This window comes from Mesoplodon densirostris, chromosome 9, assembly GCF_025265405.1.
Source record: "Mesoplodon densirostris isolate mMesDen1 chromosome 9, mMesDen1 primary haplotype, whole genome shotgun sequence".
NCBI classification, from domain to species: domain Eukaryota; kingdom Metazoa; phylum Chordata; class Mammalia; order Artiodactyla; family Ziphiidae; genus Mesoplodon; species Mesoplodon densirostris.
The window spans coordinates 39,183,970-39,208,775 of NC_082669.1; the positions used below are offsets into that span (position 1 = coordinate 39,183,970).

At 38.9% G+C, this 24,806-nt stretch overlaps 1 protein-coding gene across 1 annotated transcript in view; it reads right to left on the bottom strand.

Annotated features, from left to right (window-relative positions):
- The window catches only part of DNAH11 (dynein axonemal heavy chain 11), a 313,208-nt gene that overhangs the window by 234,678 nt on the left and 53,724 nt on the right, over nt 1-24,806 (bottom strand). Inside the window, exons 13-24 of the mRNA XM_060108331.1 lie at nt 24,532-24,636; nt 23,987-24,379; nt 21,622-21,954; nt 20,530-20,784; nt 20,279-20,448; nt 19,828-20,050; nt 15,174-15,290; nt 14,968-15,054; nt 9,537-9,695; nt 8,545-8,628; nt 6,850-7,008; nt 3,824-3,946 (exon numbers count right to left, since the gene is read on the bottom strand). Of these exons, the coding sequence (XP_059964314.1) occupies nt 3,824-3,946; nt 6,850-7,008; nt 8,545-8,628; nt 9,537-9,695; nt 14,968-15,054; nt 15,174-15,290; nt 19,828-20,050; nt 20,279-20,448; nt 20,530-20,784; nt 21,622-21,954; nt 23,987-24,379; nt 24,532-24,636 (2,208 nt within the window). The remainder of the gene's footprint in view (nt 1-3,823; nt 3,947-6,849; nt 7,009-8,544; nt 8,629-9,536; nt 9,696-14,967; nt 15,055-15,173; nt 15,291-19,827; nt 20,051-20,278; nt 20,449-20,529; nt 20,785-21,621; nt 21,955-23,986; nt 24,380-24,531; nt 24,637-24,806) is intronic.

Consider the following 24,806-nt stretch of genomic DNA (forward strand, 5'->3'; position numbering starts at 1 on the left):
TCACTGAAGAAATCTAAGGGGAACTCAAAAAATACCTAGAAACAAATGAACATGGAGACACAACGACCCAAAACCTAAGGCATGCAGCAAAAGCAGTTCTAAGAGGGAAGTTTATAGCAATACAATCCTACCTTAAGAAACAGGAAACATCTCGAATAAACAACCTAACCTTGCACCTAAAGCAATTAGAGAAAGAAGAACAAAAAACCCTCAAAGTTAGCAGAAGGAAAGAACTCATAAAGATCAGATCAGAAATAAATGAAAAAGAAATGAAGGAAACGATAGCAAAGATCAATAAAACTAAAAGCTGGTTCTTTGAGAAGATAAACAAAATTGATAAACCATTAGCCAGACTCATCAAGAAAAAAAGGGAGAAGACTCAAATCAATAGAATTAGAAATGAAAAAGGAGAAGTAACAACTGACACTGCAGAAATACAAAAGATCATGAGAGATTACTACAAGCAACTCTATGCCAATAAAATGGACAACCTGGAAGAAATGGACAAATTCTTAGAAATGCACAACCTGCCGAGACTGAATCAGGAAGAAATAGAAAATATGAACAGACCAATCACAACCACTGAAATTGAAACTGTGATTAAAAATCTTCCAACAAACAAAAGCCCAGGACCAGATGGCTTCACAGGCGAATTCTATCAAACATTTAGAGGAGAGCTAACACCTATCCTTCTCAAACTCTTCCAAAATATAGCAGAGGGAGGAACACTCCCAAACTCATTCTATGAGGCCACCATCACCTTGATACCAAAACCAGACAAGGATGTCACAAAGAAAGAAAACTACAGGCCAATATCACTGATGAACATAGATGCAAAAATCCTCAACAAAATACTAGCAAACAGAATCCAACAGCACATTAAAAGGATCATACACCATGATCAAGTGGGGTTTATTCCAGGAATGCAAGGATTCTTCAGTATATGCAAATCAATCAATGTGATACACCATATTAACAAATTGAAGGAGAAAAACCATATGATCATCTCAATAGATGCAGAGAAAGCTTTCGACAAAATTCAACACCCATTTGTGATAAAAACCCTGCAGAAGGTAGGCATAGACGGAACTTTCCTCAACATAATAAAGGCCATATATGACAAAACCACAGCCAACATCGGCCTCAATGGTGAAAAACTGAAAGCATTTCCAGTAAGATCAGGAACAAGATATGGTTGCCCACTCTCACCACTCTTATTCAATATAGTTTTGGAAGTTTTAGCCACAGCAATCAGAGAAGAAAAGGATATAAAAAGAATCCAAATCGGGAAAGAAGAAGTAAAGCTATCACTGTTTGCAGATGACATGATACTATACATAGAGAATCCTAAAGATGCTACCGAAAAACTACTAGAGCTAATCAATGAATTTGGTAAAGTAGCAGAATACAAAATTAATGCACAGAAATCTCTTGCATTCCTATACACTAATGATGAAAAATCGGAAAGTGAAATCAAGAAAACACTCCCATTTACCATTGCAACAAAAAGAATAAAATATCTAGGAATAAACCTACCTAAGGAGACAAAAGACCTGTATGCAGAAAATTATAAGACACTGATGAAAGAAATTAAAGATGATACAAATAGATGGAGAGAGATACCATGTTCTTGGATTGGAAGAATCAACATTGTGAAAATGACTCTACTACCCAAAGCAATCTACAGATTCAATGCAATCCCTATCAAACTACCACTGGCATTTTTCACAGAACTAGAACAAAAAATTTCACAATTTGTATGGAAACATAAAAGACCCTGAATAACCAAAGCAATCTTGAGAACAAAAAACGGAGCTGGAGGAATCAGGCTCCCTGACTTCAGACTATACTACAAAGCTACAGTATTCAAGACAGTATGGTACTGGCACAAAAACAGAAATATAGATCAATGGAACAGGATAGAAAGCCCAGAGATAAACCCACACACATACGGTCACCTTATCTTTGATAAATGAGGCAGGAATGTACAGTGGATAAAGGACAGCCTCTTCAATAAGTGGTGCTGGGAAAACTGGACAGGTACATGTAAAAGTATGAGATTAGAACACTCCCTAACACCATACACAAAACTAAGCTCAAAATGGATTAAAGACCTAAATGTAAGGCCGGAAACTATCAAACTCTTAGAGGAAAACATAGGCAGAACACTCTATGACATAAATCACAGCAAGATCCTTTTTGACCCACCTACTAGAGAAATGGAAATAAAAACAAAAATAAACAAATGGGACCTAATGAAACTTCAAAGCTTTTGCACAGCAAAGGAACCCATAAAGAAGACCAAAAGACAACCCTTAGAATGGAAGAAAATATTTGCAAATGAAGCAACTGACAAAGGATTAATCTCCAAATTTTACAAGCAGCTCATGCAGCTCAATATCAAAAAAAAACAAACAACCCAATCCAAAAATGGGCAGAAGACCTAAATAGACATTTCTCCAAAGAAGATATACAGATTGCCAACTAATACATGAAGGAATGCTCAACATCATTAACCATTAGAGAAATGCAAATCAAAACTACAATGAGATATCTCACACTGGTCAGAATGGCCATCATCAAAAAATCTGGGAACAATAAATGCTGGAGAGGGTGTGGATAAAAGGGAACACTCTTGCACTGCCAGTGGGAATGTGAATTGGTATAGCCACTATGGAGAACAGTATGGAGGTGCCTTAAAAAACTACAAATAGAACTACCATATGACCCAGCAATCCCACTACTGGGTATATACCCTGAGAAAACCATAATTCAAAAAGAGTCATGTACCAAAATGTTCATTTCAGCTCTATTTACAATAGCCAGGAGATGGAAGCAACCTAAGTGTCCATCATCGGATGAATGGATAAAGAAGATGTGGCACATATATACAATGGAATATTACTCAGCCATAAAAAGAAACGAAATTGAGTTATTTGTAGTGAGGTGGATGGACCTAGAATCTGTCATACAGAGTTAAGTAAGTCAGAAAGAGAAAGACAAATACCTTATGCTAACACATATACATGGAATCTAAGAAAAAAAAATGTCATGAAGAATCTAGGGGTAAGACGGGAAAAAAGATACAGACCTACTAGAGAATGGACTTGGGGATATGGGGAGTGGGAAGGGTAAGCTGTAACAAAGGGAGAGAGTGGCATGGACATATATACACTACCAAATGTAAAACAGATAGCTAGTGGGAAGCAGCCACACAGCACAGGGAGATCAGCTCGGTGCTTTGTGACTGCCTGGAAGGGTGGGATAGGCAGGGTGGGAGGGAGGGAGACGCAAGAGGGAAGGGATATGGGAACAGATGTATATGTATAACTGATTCACTTTGTTATAAAGCAGAAACTAACGCACCATTGTAAAGCAATTATACTCCAATAAAGATGTAAAAAAAAAAAAAAAAAAAGCTCTGATAGATATTATTTACTTTCTGGGTAGTACTCTGAGTGCCAGAATGTGAATCCCAGGTCCCTTGTTGAACCTGGGTAAGTTAATTACTTCTCTATACCTCAGTTTCCTCATCTGTACAATAGGGATAATCCTCAGAGGATTAAATGAATTAATATAAAGCTCTGAGAGCAGTGCTTGCTACCAAGTAAACGATATATAAATGTTTTCTGCTATAATCGTCATCATCAACTGGGTCAACTCTCTTGTTTTACACATTAACTGTGGCTTAGAAGGAAGCTGTTTCCTACCCAGGGAAACATATCTCCACACAACTATGGCAGGAGGACTTCTCCCTGAGTCTGCTTACGTGCCAGTGCACAGAATTAGCTCAGGGTAAAAAGAAACAGCCCAAGGACAACACCTTCTCAGTCCCCAGCTCTTTCACTGCTTTGTCCACGATGCTTCGGACATCCTCTTCCATTTGGTGTAACCGCAAGGCTAACAAATCTGCCAAAGTTGTGGTTTCGTTTATAGAAAACTTGACCTGATTAGGAACAAAAAAAAGGCAGAATTTATATTCCACATATATTAATGGTTCCTTCTACCTAATGGCCAGAGGAATGAAACTTAGCTAAATATACTCAAGTCAGCTGCTGAGTACATTTCGAGTTCTGAAATGTGCAGACAACCAAAGACGTTGCTTTTTTACTCACAGTTACTGAGGCATCACCCATTGAAGCGAGGGCTGAGGTTGAGGCCACGTTCATACTACAGTACTTTCTTTTGTTTCATAACCCTCCCTTGTCAGCTCATTTCTTACCTCCTTTGCCCACAAAACCCATTTTTAAAGAGAATCACATTGTTCATTTATTATAATTTGGTTGAAATCCCAGGAATCAGGTAATAGCTCATTTGTCTTCTCTTCCTTAGGTACTCTATTCACTGAACATAATTCCCAGTTGCTTCCGTGCTTTAACCTAGTTTCATCATTGACTTAATCTTAGTTCCTTGGCAAAAAAAAATTATTCTTACTTATACTGTCATTATTCATATTTACCATGTGAAAAAGTCACTCACATTTCCTCATCATCTTATTGACTCCCCACTTTCCCCACCTCCATATTTGTTAAGAAGCTCTCAGCTCTTCCTAAGTGCCCAGACTCACCCATGTCCCTCACAAATGAACAGCTGATCCCACCACACATTTGCAAGGAAGCCATTTCCTTTCCTGCCCCTGCTACGAATATCCAGTCCCTGCTTCTCGGAAGGTGCAGTCCTCTCTGGCTCTCCTCAATCAGTAATGTTGCTCATCACCATGCGCGGCTCTGCACAGGATGACTAAACATCCCTGTTTGCCCAGGACTGGAGGGTTTCCTGGGCTAAAACCTGGGAAGTTCTGAGCAAACCAGATGAGTTGGTCACCCTATCTCTGATCACTTTTGACCTCACTCCAGAACTGATGGGAGTCAGGTCTGTCTTAGAGAAGGAATGAACTGGGATGCATAACAAGGCCCCCGATTAGCTGCATAGTTTGTGCAGTGAATATGGACCCCTTGCCCAGGTGACAACTGGAGGTTGGATCTAGTCATTGTTCTGATGCCCCAGATCAGCCTGGAGGAAGATGCCTTTTTCTCAATTGCCAGAGAAGTACCTTTTCCTAGCTTGCAGAAGGGCATGACACAGGCAAGACACTGTGGTAAGAAGAAAGCTCACTGGGGCTAATCTGAGCAGGGGTCGGGGAGTGGGACACACAGTATACCTTCCATGTTGGGAGACTCAATAAAGATTTTCTGAAAGAATAAATTAATCAGCTATAAAGCCTAAATATGCAATGCCTAAAAGACTCTATGGAAAGTATTACAATAAAAACTTCAGGGACCATTTATTGAGGATTTGCTATGTGTTAGGGTCTATATATAATCTCATCTCACCAAGTCTGCATGGCAGCATTATAGCATTACTTGTATTTCATAGAAGGGGCAACTGAGGTACAGAGAGCAAGTAACTGGCCCAAGATCCAAGAGATACTAGGTGTTAGAGTTGGACCAATGAAGCTTAGGCCACCCCCACTTCACCAGGCTGCCCCTTTCCTCAGTTTCCCCACCCTGCAAACTTTGTCTTCAAATCATGAGAGCCCTTCTTCACGATGTGTGCCTAGCAGAAAACACTCACATCAGGCTGCATTTTATGCATTTTAAACTCATGAAGGTCACCTTCCTCGAAAAATAAAGTGTAAGTTTGGTATATTTGCTCCTAAATAGATGTAGAAAGGCAAGAAAATATAACCTCAAATGGTACAGACACATGAGAAATAATTCTATATTTTGCAATAAAATAAAAAACCATCTGGGACTTCTCTGGTGGTCCAATGGTTAAGACTACACCTTCCAATGCAGGGGTGCGGGTTCGATGCCTGGTCGGGGAGCTAAGATCCCACATGCCTTGCAGCCAAAAAATCAAAACATAAAACAGAAGCAATACTGTAACAAATTCAATAAAGACTTTAAAAATGGTCTACATCAAAAAAAAATCTTAAAAAAATGTATCTCTAAAAAAAATTAGAAAAAAAACATCAAAAGACCATCAAAAAAGGATGCCATTATTAAATAAATTGTGGGGAGAAAAAAATCACTATTTCTGAATTCTCTCTCCCTCTAAATTCACTTCTAATACTCTCTGATCCTCTCCACAAAATATAAGATTCTTTGCAGCCATGTCATGCTCTATAAAATGCTTTCACATTATCTTACTTGATCCTTACAAGATTCCTCTGATTATGAGAGTAGATAGCATCCCTCTCACTTTATTAATAAAAAAACTCAAAACAGAATTGTTAAGTGTCTTATTTCAGGGCATATAGGCCAGTAAGAGATAAAAGGTTGGCGGGGGCAGGGGGTATCTTAGTCACTTCTGTCTGCTCTAACAGAACACCATAGACTGGGAGGCTTAAACAACAAACATTTATTTCTCACAGTTCTAGAGGCTAGAAGTCCAAGATCAGGGTGCCAGCCTGGTTGGGTTGTCAGTGAAGGCTCTGTTCTTGTTTAACAGATGTCTGTCTTCTTGTTTTATTTTCATATGGTAGACAGTAGAAAGCTCTGGGGTCTTCATCCCCTTACAAGGGCACTGACCCCATACATGAGAATTCTACTCTCATGACCAAACTATCTCCCAAAGGTCCCATCTCCAAACACCATCACATTAGGAACTCAGGCTTCAACATATGAATTGGGGGCATTGGAGGGGGTAACATATTTAGTCCATAGCAGGGGCTAAAACTAGAATATCTGCAGGACTAGTCCTTGGTCACATCTCAAAGAGCTTGACCTCTTGCATCTGACCAGAAACCTTTTCCCAAATCCCACTTCATCCCAGGTGAATGATGTAAACCAAGGAATCACACTTCAGTCACAAAAATATTCAATTAGTGAGACTCAGGAAACTGACCCCAGTGGCCTTCATCAGCTGGTGCCAATGCCTGTCTCTGAGGGCAGGGCTCTGTAACTCCGCAACGGCCCTCAGGGAGGTCATCGTGTCCTTCACTGTGCCTTCCAGGCCTGAGTAAGCGTCCCACACATGGACTTCCTTATCGAGAGACCAAATTTCCTAAAGAAAAGAGACAAAAAACTAGGTACCCCAAAATAATAATATGTTTTATCATTTTCCTCCTTTGAAAGAATAAATTTACATTTCCCTGGATAGGAAGAAAGTAAAAACATTTAAGTCCCCAGGTTAAAGACTAAAACTAGAGAAACAGAAAAGGATCCACTCACTCATATATTACGAGTCCACTGTGTACAAGCCACTTGGATACCTTGGTTTCTTATTCACAGGCTCTAACTTGATGTCCCATGAGGAAACCCAAGGGTCATTAAATGTAGAGAATTAATAGAGTTTACGGGACATGTGCAGTGAAGAGTGCTTCCTCTAGAAACATAAATAAGCAGGAAACTGAGATTGTTACCTGGATTACTAACACCTCCCTGCGGAAGACCTGACTTGTTTAAATGGTAGCCCTGAAATGCTGGTTACCTGTGAGTGTTTGTTCCTTGGAACTAAATAGTCATGATTTTAAGACGTGTCAAACAGGGCCCTTGACTTGGCTGTCTTCTTGGTTCACGGAACAACATTAACAATTGTGAATGAGAAAACCCCTAATAAAACAACAATCCCAGCACAGCACAAAAGGACAATGCTACTTCTTTAAAAAAAAAAAAAAGAAAGAAAGAAAGAAAAAGGAAAAATATCTTCAGCTGAGAGTGGGGGTCAAACTGTCACTCTGAAGTGAGACAGTCCACTGGGCAAGGAGACGGGCAGGGAGTGAGCACAGAAAAGAGGCACAGTGACCCTAGAGCATGCAAAAGAATGATGGGCTGTTCTAGTTAGGGTTCTTGGGGCCAGGATAAAAAGGGCAGAAAAAAATGGGAAGAGTTGGCTGGAGTGGAGCACAGGACTGAGTCGGGATGAGGATGTTCTGGAGCAAGAAGAAAGCAAAAAAAAGGCCTGGCTACTTCTGAACTGCCTTTCGTGGCTACGCATTTGGCTTTATCCAAACATGCATTTGGCTTTATCCAAAGAGGCTTTACTCTCTTCAGAGGGCATAGGGCCATGGGGACTAGCTATCAAAGCACGAAATTCAAAAAAAGCTCAGTTCTGTTACATTGAGCCCCCTTGCGATGTTGGAGTGGGCAGTAATAAGAACAAAGATCACAGTATTCCATACACATCCACAAGTTACCCCAACTAGTTGCCCCAAAGTCCACAACCGAAAGGTACCTTTGAAGATACAGTATGCTTACAGCTGCTAGAGAAAGAATTCGACAGCTTTCGTAAGCCTAACCTCTCAGCCCTGCGCTTCACCTCCCGCCCTCCATTCTAGACAGCCACAGGGAGCGCCTGATGATAGCCACTGCTCATCAATTCATTAGCTCTAATATGCTTTTATCCACTCATTCACAGAAAGGTAGGCTTGATTACAAGTGCAACTGGCTGAGAGTGAAAAAAAAAAATCCTGTCTCAAATCATCCTGTTTGAAGTAAATAAGGACATGCGGTCCAGCACAGCAGACATTAGGTTAGGGAAGATGGAAGAAGGTGGTGCTGAGGAAGATAAATCGTCGTCACAGACAGTTATGGAACTTGCCTTGGCAAACCTTCTGAGTTCCACATCCATCTGTTCCACATTAATCTGTCTCCACTGGGTTTTAGTCCAATTATCAATGCTTCTCTGAAAACGCACAAGCAGATAAAAGTGTCAACAACATTTGGTGAAAGCAAGTCTCCGCAGCAAAATATCTAAACTGATGATACACAGCGGCTCCATCATCCAGGGGAAAGTCAATTATTTAAGTATTAACTGCACCTGTCAAAACTTTCCCACCACAAAAAAAGTTGTCAGAACATGTCAAACCTAAGGCTAAAACATTGTGATATGTTCATTTCTAGAAGCAATGACAAATTCCATACACATATCATCATTATCATTTAATCCTGAATACTCTGAATGAATTGATAAATAATGTTACCATTAAATACCATATTTTTATAATTCTACACATAAGATAAGCTTTCATAAGAAAATCTTCATCCGTTATAGACAAAACTCTCATGAGCTTCTTGACCATGTTCTATGCATTGTTAATATCTTCACTGGCTTTCAACTAACTTCAAAGAAAATAATGTATAACACATATTGCAATATGCCTAGTTCCTAGAACTTATTTTTACACTTAAGTTTGCAATTTAATTAATACAGACAAAGTAACTTTATTTTTAGTTAGGCCTGTTTATATATGCACATGTACGGAAGTATAACCATGGGTGTACACATCAGTTTGTATGCACAAGTGACCATATGTGTGTGGTATATATTAAGTTTTGTTTATATCCTACGTAACTCTCAAGAAGGATTTGAAGCAGTCAACTCATAATACCAAGTTTCATTCAGAATGGCAAACAAAAAGCACTGATAATTCAGAGATATCTGAACTCTAATTCTGGGGAAAAAGTCTAATACCCACATATTTTAAGACATTATAAAACCCAAACAGAATGACAGAGACACTAAAAATTGCATACTTATACAAAAGAAATACTAAAAGAAAAAAAGCATGCTTTCAAAAAGCAGTGTCTTACCTTAACATAAATAATGACATCCCAGAGCCCCTTGAGCAATGTTATCTCTCTGCGACACTGCTTCATTTGTTTGTACTCTGGAAGAGCCACTTCAAAAAGATGAGTAGATTCTTGCATCTGCAACATTTCTTCTTCTAATGCCTCAAGCTCTTGATTTGCCTAAGGAGAAAACGCATACACACGCACACAAACACAGTTAATATCCAACGAACTGCCAGAGAAGAAGAGCCACAGCGGTGTGTAGCTCTGGTTATGTCAACATTTAACAACTTCGATTTTTAAAAGAAAATAGAAAGAAATCTGAAGTATAATTATTGGTAAAATGGGGGCTTTAGAGGAGCAAACTCACAACTACTCAAAAAAGTTAGAGTAGACTATCAGTAAATACAGTAATGTTATCAATACCCTCCCTATTCATTATTTCAGCAAAATCTGCTCTGGTATCAAATTGCTATGAATACAAATTTTCCTCTTGATTTTCATCATACAGCTGGGGACGACTTTGCTGGGGAGCAAAAGACAAGGTGCTAGAAACTTCCACTTAAGAATAAATCACTTCTTTAAAAAAAAGAACTTTCAGATTTAAAAAATACCCTAGAGATTATCAATACACAGAACATAGTACAGTATGAGAAATTTCACCATATGATTATATCTACCAAGGCCCCCTCCCCTAACCATCCCATCGATGTACAACAGTTTATGTTTTATACCAAATATAAGCTGACTCATCTTTTTCTTTGATAAACCAGCTCTTATTTTTAGTTTTTATTAACATAGTAGTATATTAATATGGTCAGGTGCAAGGAGTACAGAAGAGCTTGCAATGCAGGAAAAGCTGGAAACACCGGCACTCTCTCCAGTTCCTCTGGGAGCGGTTTCTCGAACTCTCAGCTCTGTGCACAAGTTGCTGCTTCTTGATTTAATAAGCTTAGACATTACAAACTTAACTGGCTTTGCAAACAAAGGATTTAACTTGTTTTTCCACTTTACATTTTCTCCCAGCGTCCTCTCAATACCCCAAATTTCTATTACTTTAGTTTTTTTGAGTTTCTTTTTAACTTTAAATACCCACGGTTAATCATTTATCCACTTTCAACTCTCTTAATTTCCTACTATGTAAATTAGGATATTAGCACTCTAATATTCTTTCATGATACAAGTTATGTTTCATTTTACATGTTATACTTTTATAAACATTAACTGCAATTCTCTTAGTTTTACTATCGTTATTAGAAAAATTCCATACACATAAAAGGGTGTGGCTGTGAGCATACACACCATCCAGCTTTGTAAATACTATGTTACTAATAACTTTTAATGACCTCAATTTTATCCCTCTCCTTCCCACTACAAATATAATCACTAAATTTTTATTTACTATTACTGATTTTATAATATTTTCACTACATGTTTGTACTGCTAAATGCTAAACTGTTAAAATTTATGTCTTAAAATTTATATGAATAGTTTTATACTATATATTAAGACATTTCAATATTTATTTTTGAGGTACATCTACATATTCATGAAGAGTATGTATGAAGTTCATTCATTTCTACTACTTTATAGTTCTACCTAGTATGAATAAACTACAATTAATCTATTCTACTGCTGATGGTTATGTAGGATTTTCCTGTATTTCACCATTAGCACTAATGCTACTAGGATTTTTATGCTCCCTGGTATATAGAGTTTCGTTATCCTTTAATGGGTTAAAAATGTCTTCCAAGAGTTTCTATCATGAATGAATGTTGAATGATACCTAAAGATCTTTTGGCATTTCTTAAGATGGTTATATGACTTTTCTCTTAATCTGTTAATATGATGAATTATATTCATTTTCTAATGTTAAACATTTCCCTGGAATGAACCCAAACTATTTATAAATTGGATTATTTGATTACTTTTTGCTTAGTTAGTTTCCATCTATGTGTACCAAAAAGAGTGGCTTATCAGGACTTCCCTGGTGGTGCAGTGGTTGGGAGTCCGCCTGCCGATGCAGGGGACACGGGTTTGTGCCCCGGTCCGGGAAGATCCCACATGCTGCGGAGCGGCTGAGCCCATGAGCCATGGCTGCTGAGCCTGCGTGTCTGGAGCCTGTGCTCCATTCACCTATGTGCTGCCTTCTAAGTGAGTTCTTCCAATGTCATTTGCATTTCACTAATCCTCTTTTCAATTAGTTCTCTAACCCCTGCTGAGTTGTATCTTTTATTTTTCATTTCCATGAGTTTCTGGCCCTTTTTCAAACTCAGTTGATCATTTTTGATAGTCTCAAAACTGAGAACTTGCTCATTTTTTTCAATGTTATCTTTTATTTCCTGAATACATGTCTTCTTCTTCTTCTTTTTTTTTTTTTTTTGGCTGTTCCACATGCAGGATCTTAGTTCCCTGACCAGGGATCAAACCCATGCCCTGTGCAGTGGAAGCACGGCATCCTAACCACTGGACCACCAGGGAAGTCCCAATAAATGTCTTCTAATATCTGACTTTTCATATGGGTCTGTATCTGTGATTTGCTCTTTCTGTTGGCCCTTATGCATGATGGTGTGTTTGTTTTATTGTGAACTCAAATTTAACTGAATTTAATCTGTTGGACCCCTGAGGAGATTAGAATAAGAGCACCTTATTCTCTTCTACCCAGAGAAGATTTGGATTTGCTTCTACTAGGTGCTAAGAAGAGCTGCTTGTAACCATATCAGTTTCCTGGGCTGGAAATTCCTTAACCATAGGGGTAGTATAAAATTACACCATAACCCTTGGGAGAACAGACCTATGTTTACCAATTCCCAGAGGATCCTTTTCTATTTTTTTTGCCCTATTCAGAGCAAGGTCTGATGGGTCATCTCATAGGCTCCCTGTGCAGGCTGCAGATTTTTCCCAGCCCACCCATTCACTAAGGGTGTAACCTCTTAAAAGCATCTCCTAGTTTGCCCTGAAAGGGTTAATCACAAAGTTCTAGAGTTCTGGTACTTTGATTTGCCCCTACAGCAGCACAGGCTTTTATCTTTCCCGCTGCTTTCCATCCTGGTTTCAGCTACTCTATTTCCCTGCCTCTTGCTTTCTTGGGAGATCAGCAATAGATTAAAAGTTACATATTTGTGAACATGTTTCAGCATCTGTTTTACAAGATGGATTTTCAAAATGTCTAGTTAACCATACTCCCCAGAGCCAACAGCCCTTTTATTTATTTTAAATTATTTTTCCTATTAGTTATACTAATTCAATTATTCCTAGAAATATAGATCCGGTTATTTTAATTCAACTGTTCACTGTATCTTTGGCTATGAAGAAACAATAGCACATAATATAAATTTACCAAGGTATCAGTTATAAAAGGAGAGATTTACTACACCATTCCCCTGTTCCTGGAGGGTCAATGGTTTCTATCTTTTGGAGTGAGGTGCCTTGAGTACTAGGACCTACCATACCAGCCCAGAACAAACATATACATGACTTTGGTTGAATCCAGTTAGATAAACACTAGATATGCTTGCTGAACAAACACACAAGAAAATGACGTCAAGATAAAGGTAACCGAGTCCTACTATATTCAAAACATGCTCAACACATTTTGTAGGTATGATAAATATCTGCCTTTTAAATATGTAACTATATGGTGTTATAGTATAGCATGCAAACGGTAGGAGTCAATAAATGATAACTGCAGTAAATGTTTACACACAGCACATTGGTTAGTCAAGTAAAAATGTCTCCATATCCACAGTCTGTTCAGACCACCTGCAGTTTAGATATAATCTTTTTTAAAAAACCAACTCTATTCGCATACTCTAACCAACTCCCTTTTCAGTGAATATATTAACCACTTTTATTTAGCCAAGTGAAAGAGAAGACCTCATGCTATTGAATGGTGTTTTCTGAATGGCTGAAAGCAGTTAAAACTAAATTCAATCCAAAATTTGGAAAGAGAAGTAAAAACTGTCAGTTCCAAGTTTTACAGCAGTCTAAGGAGGAAAGGCTATCTCCAGCATGAAGTCAAATCAGGATGGCAGCCTAGATGAACTCAGAAAAATTCCCAGCCCCCAATGCAAACTTCAAAGTCACTTTCTCATTTTGGCTGCTAGGTTAAGAATTCTTAGAGAAACAAAGATATTATTTTTCTAATAAAAGTTTAAAACATTTTTTCAATCCTCATGAATTATTCACCATTTTCGGATTATTTGCCTATTACAGTCATTCTTATAGTCAGTTATAATAAAGTAGTTCATTATAACCTAGGATTAAATGACTCAATAATATTTGTATCCAGAATTAAGAATAAGTTATGGGCATTCATTTGAAACTCCCTGAAACACTAGCCACCTCCAGAAAACCATATAACATATACTTGGGGAGTGGGTATGGGGGCAGATACAATGTGTAGTCGGGGGTCGGGGAGAGAACACGGAATCAGGCCTAAGGAGAAAGTATAGGATGAGGCAGTAAACATAAATCAGAGAAAAAAAAAAAAAAAGAAAAAGTTACGGGCTTTCCTTACTATGATTAAGAGTTACTAACAAAGTACCACATGGGAAATAGTATGATGGTTAATATTCCTCAATAAAAAAAAAGTAGACAGCTAGAATTTTAATACTGATTCTGTCACTAACTTATCTCCAACAAGTTACTCAATTATACATGATTGTTTCTTTATCTAAAAAAAGGCGAATAGAAGCTGTATCAGAGAGATATTGCAAGAACTGAAAGAAATAATGTGAATAATATGTTTAATAAAGTTCTTGACGTATAAAGTGTTTATATGTCAAGAGAAAAACAAATATCGTATATCAACGCATATATGTGGGAATCTAGAAAAATGGTACAGATGAACCTATTTGTAGGGTAGGAATAGAGACGTAGATGTAGAGAACGGACATGTGGACACGGCGGGGAAGGGGAGGGTGGAATGAATTGGGAAATTAGGTTTGACATAAATACACTACCATGTGTAAAATAGATAGCTAATGGGAACCTGCTGTACAGCACAGGGAGCTCAGCTCAGTGCTCTGTGATGACCTAGATCGGTGGGACGGGGGAAGGGTGGGAGGGAGGTCCAAGAGGGAGGGGATATATGTTATACATATAGCTGATTCACTTCATTGTTCAGCAGAGACTAACACAACACTGTAAACCAATTTTACTCCAATTAAAAAGAAAAAGAAAATAAAGAATAATAGTATTTGTTAGTTTCACTAGTATGAGTACTTTGATGATGACATGATTTAAATCACAATATAATTTCTGGAGAGACATGATTTAAATCACAATATATTTTACTTGGGGAAAATTGTTTGTAACTGGGTTTTAAATAGTTAATTCTCAACCCATAACTAATTGCAAAACTAAGGCAAAATATAGCAGTAACTCAGTGTCCAAATTTATTTTTTGAAATAGCTATTATAACACACAAGATAACTGAGATCAGCATTACCTTATCAAGTACTCCATATGGATTTTCTGCATTAAAACGAAGAGGAGCAGAGAGTCTGAATCGCTCTCTGAACTCTGCCTGCTTCTCCTGATTAAGGAAGAAAAAAACCTGAAAGTGAATCTCAAATAGCTTCAATTAGCCTTATAAAACCTTTCTTTAAAAAAAAAAAAAAAACAGAAAACCACAAAGCTTGTTAGCTAGCTTACATCAAACAAAATACATTTTTTCCTTATAAGAGTGACTTCTGCATCTTGAAGAGGTGAGACTTCATGTCTGACAGTTGCTGCAATCTTTTTGGTAGTTTTCCATCTTTCAGGTAATTCCTACAAAAACCAAGGTGCAAATGAGAAGTTACTTCAATACCTAAAACAAATCCACTCCACAGGATTAAATTTTTCTAATCTCTTTCCACTAACTCATGACATCCTTTCATTCTTGTCTAAGAGAAAGAGTTTATTCCCAAAAAGATTAAAGGGACTAAAAGGCCTAGAGCCAGGATGAATCCCAATGGAACCTTTGGAGTCACATCTTCCAAGCGTAAACCAGAGCTGTCCTCTGGTATAAGATTTACCTCAGCATAAATGAAAACCTTTTCAAATAAACAGAAATTTCCAAATTGTTTTACTATTGAGGGAATAACAATAAAGTGCTCTGAAAATGACTTTGCTGATCTAACAACTAGAAGTGGAGCCACGTTTAGCAATTTAGCAAGTGAAAAAAGATGCTGTCAATCTGGTGGGCAGAGATGAAAATGTGCATCAGTCTTATCCTTCGTTTCCTCTGGCTCCCAAAGCTCTGTTTTTACTTGGTCTGGATGGAGAGTTTGAACATTTGGGTTAATTTTAAATGACTAAGATTTTTGAAATAAGATGAGGCAAAGGGAAGGGAAGGTTAATTCCTACTTGATGGAGGACAAAAGCAGCCATGAATTGTTCAGGTAGCAACTCAACTCTGCCGTCCCTGACTACAATGCAACTAGGACAACAGCAACTTACTTTCTTTGAAGAGCTCTTGTGTTTAATTGCCGTTGAAAAGCATTCCTTGTGTCCAGACTAAGAAAGCATTGTTTCTCTGTGCCATCTCCCAGGACACGGAAATTGTTTTGTCACACAAAACCACCCATGGTGATGGGACTCTACTTGTGTCGCTGAAGCACAAAACTCGATTCTGAAGACTATTTTGTAACCCTGATAAATATCTGATGAATGATTTGGTAACTGCCAATTATGAAGAGTGCACTGTGCTAAGTATAAATTGTATCTGAGTGGTGGAGGAGGGCTACAAAGATAAAACACATTCTTGAGATTTAAACTGTTGTATGATCTGTCAGAGTAAATGAGAGGTACACAAAATAACTATTCTACATGACAGAATGTGTTAACTTCGATCAGGAGGTCTATATGTTATGGAATTAAAATGCTTCAGAGGCAACATGATGTCACGACGGCAATACCCGACCAGGCCAGGAACTAAAAGACTTGAGCTCTAAAGCTCCTTGTTTTTCATCTTGCTCTTCCATCCTTCTTCTCATCAAAACTCTATTTCCTCATCTGCCCAGAGTGTCACTTTGCATTTCCAATTGACCCCATGGAACCTAAATGTCACAGGAAGTCCCTTCGGGGCCATGGGAGAGAAGACGTGAAGAGGTCACATCAGTGGGTTCAGGCTCCTTAACCTTAACCTTCTTCAATGACACTAGACCTGCTGTTACCTGCTTTATATTTGGGGATTCCAAAGAAGCTTCCACTGGATAAAAATAAACTTTCATTGAAAACCAAAAGATCAGATGACCTCCAAAACTGAACTGATACTGATCCACTCAAGGAACTAACACTGTATCAGGGGCACAAAACAATGACTGGATTTCCACAGGCAGAGATGAGGGTGAGACCCCTCAACATCCCGTGAGGTAAGATTTCCAATGCAGGATGGGGTGAGAGTGTGGCTCTACAGAAACTGGACAGGATTCTGAGGCTAGAGGCAGTCAATGAAGGTTTCTTAACAGGGAAGGGACTTGATAAAATCTATAGATTAGAAGTGTAATCTAGCTTCAGAGCACACTATAGATAGGGTGTGAGGACACAGCCATGCCTAGGGGCTTTTTTAGCATCAAACCAAGCACAGGCAAGTTTTGGGAAATGTTATGACTGCTAATGATTATGAAGGAGAAACAGCAACTCTCACAAATTGCTTAAATTAAAACAAAATTGGGACACTTATCCTCCACGAGCAACCTCAACTGCCTGTAAATCTTATTTTTCCTCCTGAACAGCCTGAATTACCGACATCGCGACACACACAGAGCTAAGAGTGTGGCTCACTTTTTTTTTCGAAATATTGAAAAGCCTAATATTTTCAATAATGCAAAAACCTTAGTGAGCCAAAGGCAGAATAGCACATTTGCTTTTAATCATCTTGGAAACATAAAGAGTCCATTAGAAATCATATAAACTAAGAAACACATAAAAGATTTTTAAATCTTCCACCTGACCACAGCACTGAAATTGAATACATACACCTCCATTTTCATAAACAACTAAGAAAACAGTCAGAACTAAGTGACCTGATCAAACATGTCTGCGTCGTTACTCTCCTAATTAGCTTACTGTTGAACAATGTATATAAGGTGTCATATGTATCAGGAAATTTTGTTAAAGACCTAAAAACGGACAACAGAAATGACTGGAATCTAGCTTTAGTGAAGTGTGAGCCAAACTTTTATAATACAAATTCTGGAGGCCATGGCCAAAATCCCCCATCAATTACTTGTGTTATGACTGGTTTCTCTATATGACATAAAATTTTAAGGTTCAAGGTCTGACTCAAAGAATATCCCAATCTTCCTAAAAACAGACATTTATAGTGTGTTCTACTGTTAACTATTTCACCTCTCACCCTTGTTATGTATCTATCTATCCACATCATCTCTCACTCCATGTCTAACTGGATTTTCAGTTCTAAAGACAATTTTATACTTACACAGAATCTAAGAATTCATATATAGTAATTCTTTGTAGTCAAGAGAGCACCTATGAATACATTGTTGCACTTCATCCTCACAAAAAAAAATGAGGAATACAAAATGGAGCAGCTGCTGTGAAAAACATTTTGGTGGTTCCTCAAAAAGTTAAACTTGGAATTACCATAAGACCCGGCAATTCCACTCCTAGGTGTTTCCAAAAAGATGTGAAAACAGGTACTCAAACAAATACTTGTGCACCGATGTCCACAGCAGCATTATTCACAATAGCCAGAAGATGAAAAGAGCCCCAATATTCCTCAATGGGTGAAAGGCTAAACAAACTATATATGTGTGTATGTGTGTATATACACACATACACACACAAACACACACACACACAATGGAACATTATTCAGCCATAAAAAGGAATGAAGTAGTGATATATGCTACAACATTCATGAACCTCAAAATCGTCATGCCAGGTGAGAGAAGCCAGATACAAAAGGTCACATATTGTATAATTCCACTTATATGAAGTATCTACAGTAAGTAAACCCATAAAGACAGGAAAGGATGAGCAGTAGCCCCAGACTGGTGGCAGGTAGTAGGGGAGGAGTGGGGAATGACAACTAATGGGTATGGAGTTTCTTTGGGGGTGAGGAAAATGTTCTGAAACTAGAGACAGGCGGTGATTACACAACCTCCTGAATGTACTAAATGCCACACACTTTGAAATGGTTACTTTTACGTTATGTGAACTGTGAATTTCATCTCAATTTTTTAAAAAATGGGGAACTGGAGACAGTATAGACAAATTTAAAAAGTGAGGGATCTTGGGCTTCCCTGGTGGTGCAGTGGTTGAGAGTCCGCCTGCCGATGCAGGGGACACAGGTTCATGCCCCAGTCCGGGAAGATCACACATGCCGCGGAGCGGCTGGGCCCGTGAGCCATGGCCACTGACCCTGCACGTCCAGAGCCTGTGCTCCGCAACAGGAGAGGCCACAACAGTGAGAGGCCCGCATACCGCAAAAAAAAATAAATAAATAAAAAATGAGGGATCTTGAGGGATATTTTACCAAGGAGGAAGCATGCTCTGAGGCAAGCAGATGAGACGGACTAGCAGAAAACAAATCTAAGTTTGAGTTCCATGCTCTAATCACTGAACTAGATAGAATTCAATAAAAGCTCTTTAATGTGTCCACCGATCACATTGCAAGGTTAAACCTAAGCTCACCCTGGAAGCTGGTGGATGACATAAACATATAAACTATCTATAGAACCTCAATATGGGCATGGGAATAGAGCCTCAATTGTGAGATTTTTATTCATGATTTCAGTTATAACTACAAAGACTTTGTACATCGTTTGGCACACAGCAGCCACCAAGTCATTCCAGAACACGGAAAGAGGAGGATGACACAGAAATCCTGTTTAGGAAAGTGGTTTCTCCAGCCAAATTGGGCTTTACTTATTCTTTCTTAACATGTCCATGATATGTTTCCAAAGACTAGGACACTTCTCAACTGACAGGCAATTTAAATGAAAGAGAGCTGGAATTTATTTCACATGTGAAAGTGATGATATAAGTGGAACCCAAAAAAGTAACTTAGAGGTTCTCTATTACCTGAATACCTTCTAACACGAAGGCAGTGGAGTACAGCCAGGCAGAGCGAGGATGTGGACATGAAACACCCCTAGATTCATGTGGGCTGGCTTTACTACTTGTGTGACCTTGAGAAAATTACTAAGTCCCTTTAAGCTTCAGATTCCTAAGCTGTAAAATGAAAACATTAATATCTACAGTATAGAGTGTTACGAGGGTGTCATAAGAGAGTGCATGTGAAGAACAGGAGACGCTCAGTTTATGGTAATCATGGTTATTTTAGCACCTCACTGACCTCTAGCTGAGCATAGACCTGCTCAGGCATTTTCTGGCCATACGTTTCCAAGAGTGTGATGGTTTCTTTCAGTGGTTCAAAGAGTTCATCAGTAGCTCTCTGTCGGCTTCTTACAGCCAGAAGATGCCCCATAATGTCAACTAAACCATCGTGATCGCCTTCACTTAATTCTCTCTGAAGTCCAGCATCTGTCTCCTTTATAAATTCTTGTAGCTCATTCAGACTATAAAAACATGTATACACACACACAAACACAAATTAAGCTCATTAAAACATTCAGAAGTATGACTTCTGACTGAATCTGATTTTCACTATTTACCTAATTAAACATTACTTGCTATCTCTCTTATAGAACTGGCAGTTTTAATGCTCTTAAAATTAATATCTCAATTTTAAGAAGCAGTCAGGTGTGAAAAGTTATAATTCCAAATACCAAAGCACCAAAGACTACCTGTCAATGACAAATCTCAAAAGATGCTCCTGAAACATCCAGCTCCATTTCCTGATAATGTTTAGCAAGCTCACTTTGAAAGGCTTCATGTCCACCTTGAACCAACCATCAAACACTCTGAAGTCATCAAACTTGCTCATCTGAACATACAAAGCCTCATAAATGTCAATCTATAATTAGAAAAAAAAAGTCACTGTATAACAACTCAATCAAAAGCTAGTAACTACATAAATGCAGAGGGTTTGCCTTGCCTGTTCTTTGAATTGCTCGAGTGTTGGTGGTTGTCCGGGAATGTCTTCATTTGCGTGAGGCCCTGTCTCCTCAGAGGACACAGTATGGCCATACAGGAGGAAGCACTTCATAAACTCGGTCCGGTCATCCACCCAGAGGTAAGCATATGTGTCCAGGGTGTTTCTGAAGTCCAAGACTTCGTTGATGACGTCTGCTACTCTCTTCATGATCTCCTGCCTGACCTGCACCAGGCCCAGCATGCTGTCCATATCATTCTAAATGAGAGGAAAACTAAGTATTTATTAAAGCCAACCCTGCTCTATCAATTATGTGCAACCTAACATCATCCAAGGCCATTCTTCAAAAGAATAGTTGGTAAAATCAAAAACTGTGTTGCCTTTCCCAACTTCTCCTTTCCTTGTGCTCCTCATTCCCCCAATTTATTTTGAATCATTAATATAAAAGCTAATTTTATAATTAATCATAATTGTAATTAATATATATGTATGTGTATGGGCATTCAAATGACTGGGTAGTTGAGTAAGCACATTTTTTTTTGAGTCCTGGTAAGTTGCAACCCTCTATATCCTTCTTTGTCTTTTCATCGGAAATATTGCTTCTTAATATTTTTCTCTTTTGCATTTATGTATCTAGGAATGAGGCATTTTCTTTCATGTGGCTTTATCCTGTTTTAAAGAGCTGTTCTCAAATTCCTGATTTTCCTGGCTGCCTCAGGATCCACTCACAGCATCTTGCTTTTAGGTTAAATACAAACAAAATTAATCATACTTGGTGTAAATACAGCAAAAAACAGTGGACATTAGAATGGAGAACACTAGAACTCAAAATCGAAGTATATTCAGATTAAAAGCTTTGGAATTAGCTTGGCATTTATTTGTAACTCTAAAGAGATGTGCGAAATTGGTTAACATGTATGTAAATATATTGAATTTTTTTAGAGTAATGTTTCCTTTTCAGTGCTGATTTCTTTGGATTCTGTTCTCTGCATTCAGTATTCAGTAATACTACCAACAAACGTATTTATAATTTCTTAATCTATTAATATGTATATAATTCACAATAAATGTAATACCCATTTACAAAGAACATACCTGGTAATTTGCTATTTCCAGATGTGCTGCTACTCGCTTCATCTGGGCAGACATTCTGAAACTACTGCACAGCATTTCTTCCACCAGATCATAGAAGCCATCCCCAGACTCTCTTTCTAAAGAAGGTTTAAACAGAATCTCTGGGGGCATTAAGATCATCTGTGCTTGAAAAAACGGTGCAGATTTCAGTTGTTTCTCTGTGTTCATCAGGAAGAAGTCTAAGTCATGCATTATCGCTTGAAAAAAGCCTTCCACCACAATGTCATCAATGAATTCTACATAAATCTTCCAGGCATCCAGAGAAGGAGGGGCTCTGAACAGCTTCCTATTTTCCTACAAACAGACAAGTATTAATAGATCAGTATAGACAATAATGAGTATAAAAACAAAAGCTGTCCATTTAAGTGGCTCGTTAAAGGGGCTACTAATTGTAATCCATCATCTGTCCTCCATGAGGCAGATTCCAATGCATAAACACTTGTAAGGATGTCCTGAAAGCTGCAGAATAATTCATAGCCATCTCGGCAAACTAGGAACAGTCGAGGTCATGACTACGTTAAGACATTGCTGAAAAAACAACTTTCCAGATATATAACTTCTTTACATGTCAGAACATCCCCGAGATTCCCTCAAGGCTACCCAGGCCTTAGGGAGAGCCTTCAGAGGGAGCATGGCCCCGCCCACACCTTGATTTCAGACTTCTGGCCTCAGACTGAGAGAGAATACATTTCATTGCTTTAAGGAATCCATCTGTGGAACTTTGTTATAGCAGCCCAAGGGTGCTAACACAGGCAGTCATCTAAGAAGGCAAAGTCTTTGTCCTAGCAAATTGTTACCAGTAGGGAAAATTAAAACTTTCTTACATGTTTCAGACAAACTTGGAAGTCAACAGAAACTTTGAAATCCATATGAATTCTTTTCTTTCTTTTCTTGTTGTGACACATACTCAATACAGCATATCAAACGTACCACATCTTACTTTTCGGTGAGCAAGTCTGTTACTCTTCAAACCCTTTCTTCACACAATTGCAATGCCAGCCTATGCAAAAATCTGCTCTTGGGCAGGCATCTCTAACTAACGTGCCCAAAAACAAATCCTGTCTTTTCCCTGCAAAATCTGCTCTGCCATAGCCCTCCCCATATCAGTAAAGGGAAACTCTATTCTTCCAGCAGCCCAGACCAAAAACGTCAACGTCGCCTTAACTTCTCTCTCCTCTGACGGATCACAGCAAATCCTCTTGGCTCTGCCTTCAAAATACATCTAGCATGTGACTGTTTTTTATCACTACCGTCTGGACCCAAGCCATCTTCACTTGGATTACAGACTCATCTCCTAACGGTCTCCTTGTCTACCATCTCCTGGCCCCCCTGCAGTTTACACTCAACAGGGAAAGCTTTTGAGCAGAGAGTCTCCAGCTGCTATTTTCCCTCAGAGTAAAACCCAAAGTTCTCAAAATGGCCCCTTGATCCAGTGTGATGTGCTCTTAAGCCCTTTCAAACTTCATCGCCCACTATTATTCCCCCTGGAAATTCTGCTTCAGGCATGTTGGCTCTCTAACTGACCCTTAGACAAGCGACCCATACTCCTACTGTAAAGCTTGTGTACTTTGATACCTGGAACATCCTTTTTCCATTTCCCACCTAGCTCATTCCCTTTCAGTTCTCTGCAGAAATGCTACCTTAGTAAAGAGGCCTTTCTAACTACCTCATACACAAGGTCCACCCCACCTGCCACTGCTTCTCTATCCCACCATCTCTGCTTTATTTTTCACCATTGCTCATGTGACCGAGTGAAAATACTACTATATATTTGTTATTTTCTCTATCTTCCCTAACTAGGATGTAAGATCCAAGAGGCAAGAGACTTTTTTGTTTCTCTGCCTTCTGTTCTTTGTTCTTGCTGTTTTATTTCTTGTCTTCTCTTACACTGATAACCCTGGAATAGTGCCTATCACTGTTGTAAAAACTCAAGTACTTGTTATAAGGAGAGTAACTACTGTTGCCACCCTCAGGAGATGGCTGAAAGGGTTACAGGAGATGAGGTAAACAAGACGGATGGCACATAGAGGCATTCAGCAAAACAGGAGATAACTATGACCAAGGTAAGGACACCAAATCTAGCCTTTCTGTTTCATCAAAAGATCTCACATTCCTATCTCTTCCCTCAGAAATGAGCACAGTGAGGGCCACAGAAATTACAGACAAGTAACACAAATTCCTCCATTTTCAATGCTTAACAAAACCATACCTAAAGTTCTTTTGGGCCCAGAAAAAGAGCCCTCCATTATAAGGTTACCTATTTTTGCTCTTTTCTAAACTAAGTGAAAGGATCTGCTATAAATTTCGAAGCCTTGAAAGCAAGTACCTCAACCAAGTTGTGTATCTTGCAGCCATCTTCCTGGATTAGCTTGTATTTCTTCGTAAACAAATCACCCTTGTCCTCCCAAGTCAAGGCGGTCTCCCGCCTGTGTTCTCTCCCGGGAAGGAGCGTGCACTCTACCCAAGCCCGCATCGTCTGCTGAATCACTTTGACGTTGTTCTGTGCATGCTCCACTCTGCGCTCCAACTCTGAGGTAGTCGTCTTCATCCTCTCGATGTCCCCCCAGCAGTCATCCTGCCATGTCAGCGATGTGGCGGCTGCCTGCAACTCCTCATCCACAGCCCTCAGCTCTTCCTCAACCAGGGGGTATTCAACTTCCAGAAGAGTCTGTTTCAGCTTATTATATCCTTGCACAAGAAGTTCAAGATTTCCAGTGGACTGATTCAAAAGAAAACCCCAAGACAAAAAGGGCCACATGTGTTAAAGCTACTTTCTCTTGGAGGCATGGAAGTATCTTAGGTCTACATGTTAATAATTAAAATTCAAACTGTTTCTATTCAAAATCCACCCTAATATCTGAAAACACAGACCTTTAAAAGAGTGTTTCTTCTTTTGAAGATGGCTAAGGCTGAATCCGGTATGTCTGATTTCTTCAACATCAAAAGGTATTTAACTTCTCTTAATACGGCCACTAGCTATTAAAAGAAAAGCAAGGATTATTCACATGATTTAAGAATATCATTCTTTTTTCACTGTTGCGGCCTCTCCTGTTGCGGAGCACAGGCTCCGGATGCGCAGGCTCAGCGGCCATGGCTCACGGGCCCAGCCGCTCCACGGCATGTGGGATCTTCCTGGACCGGGGCAC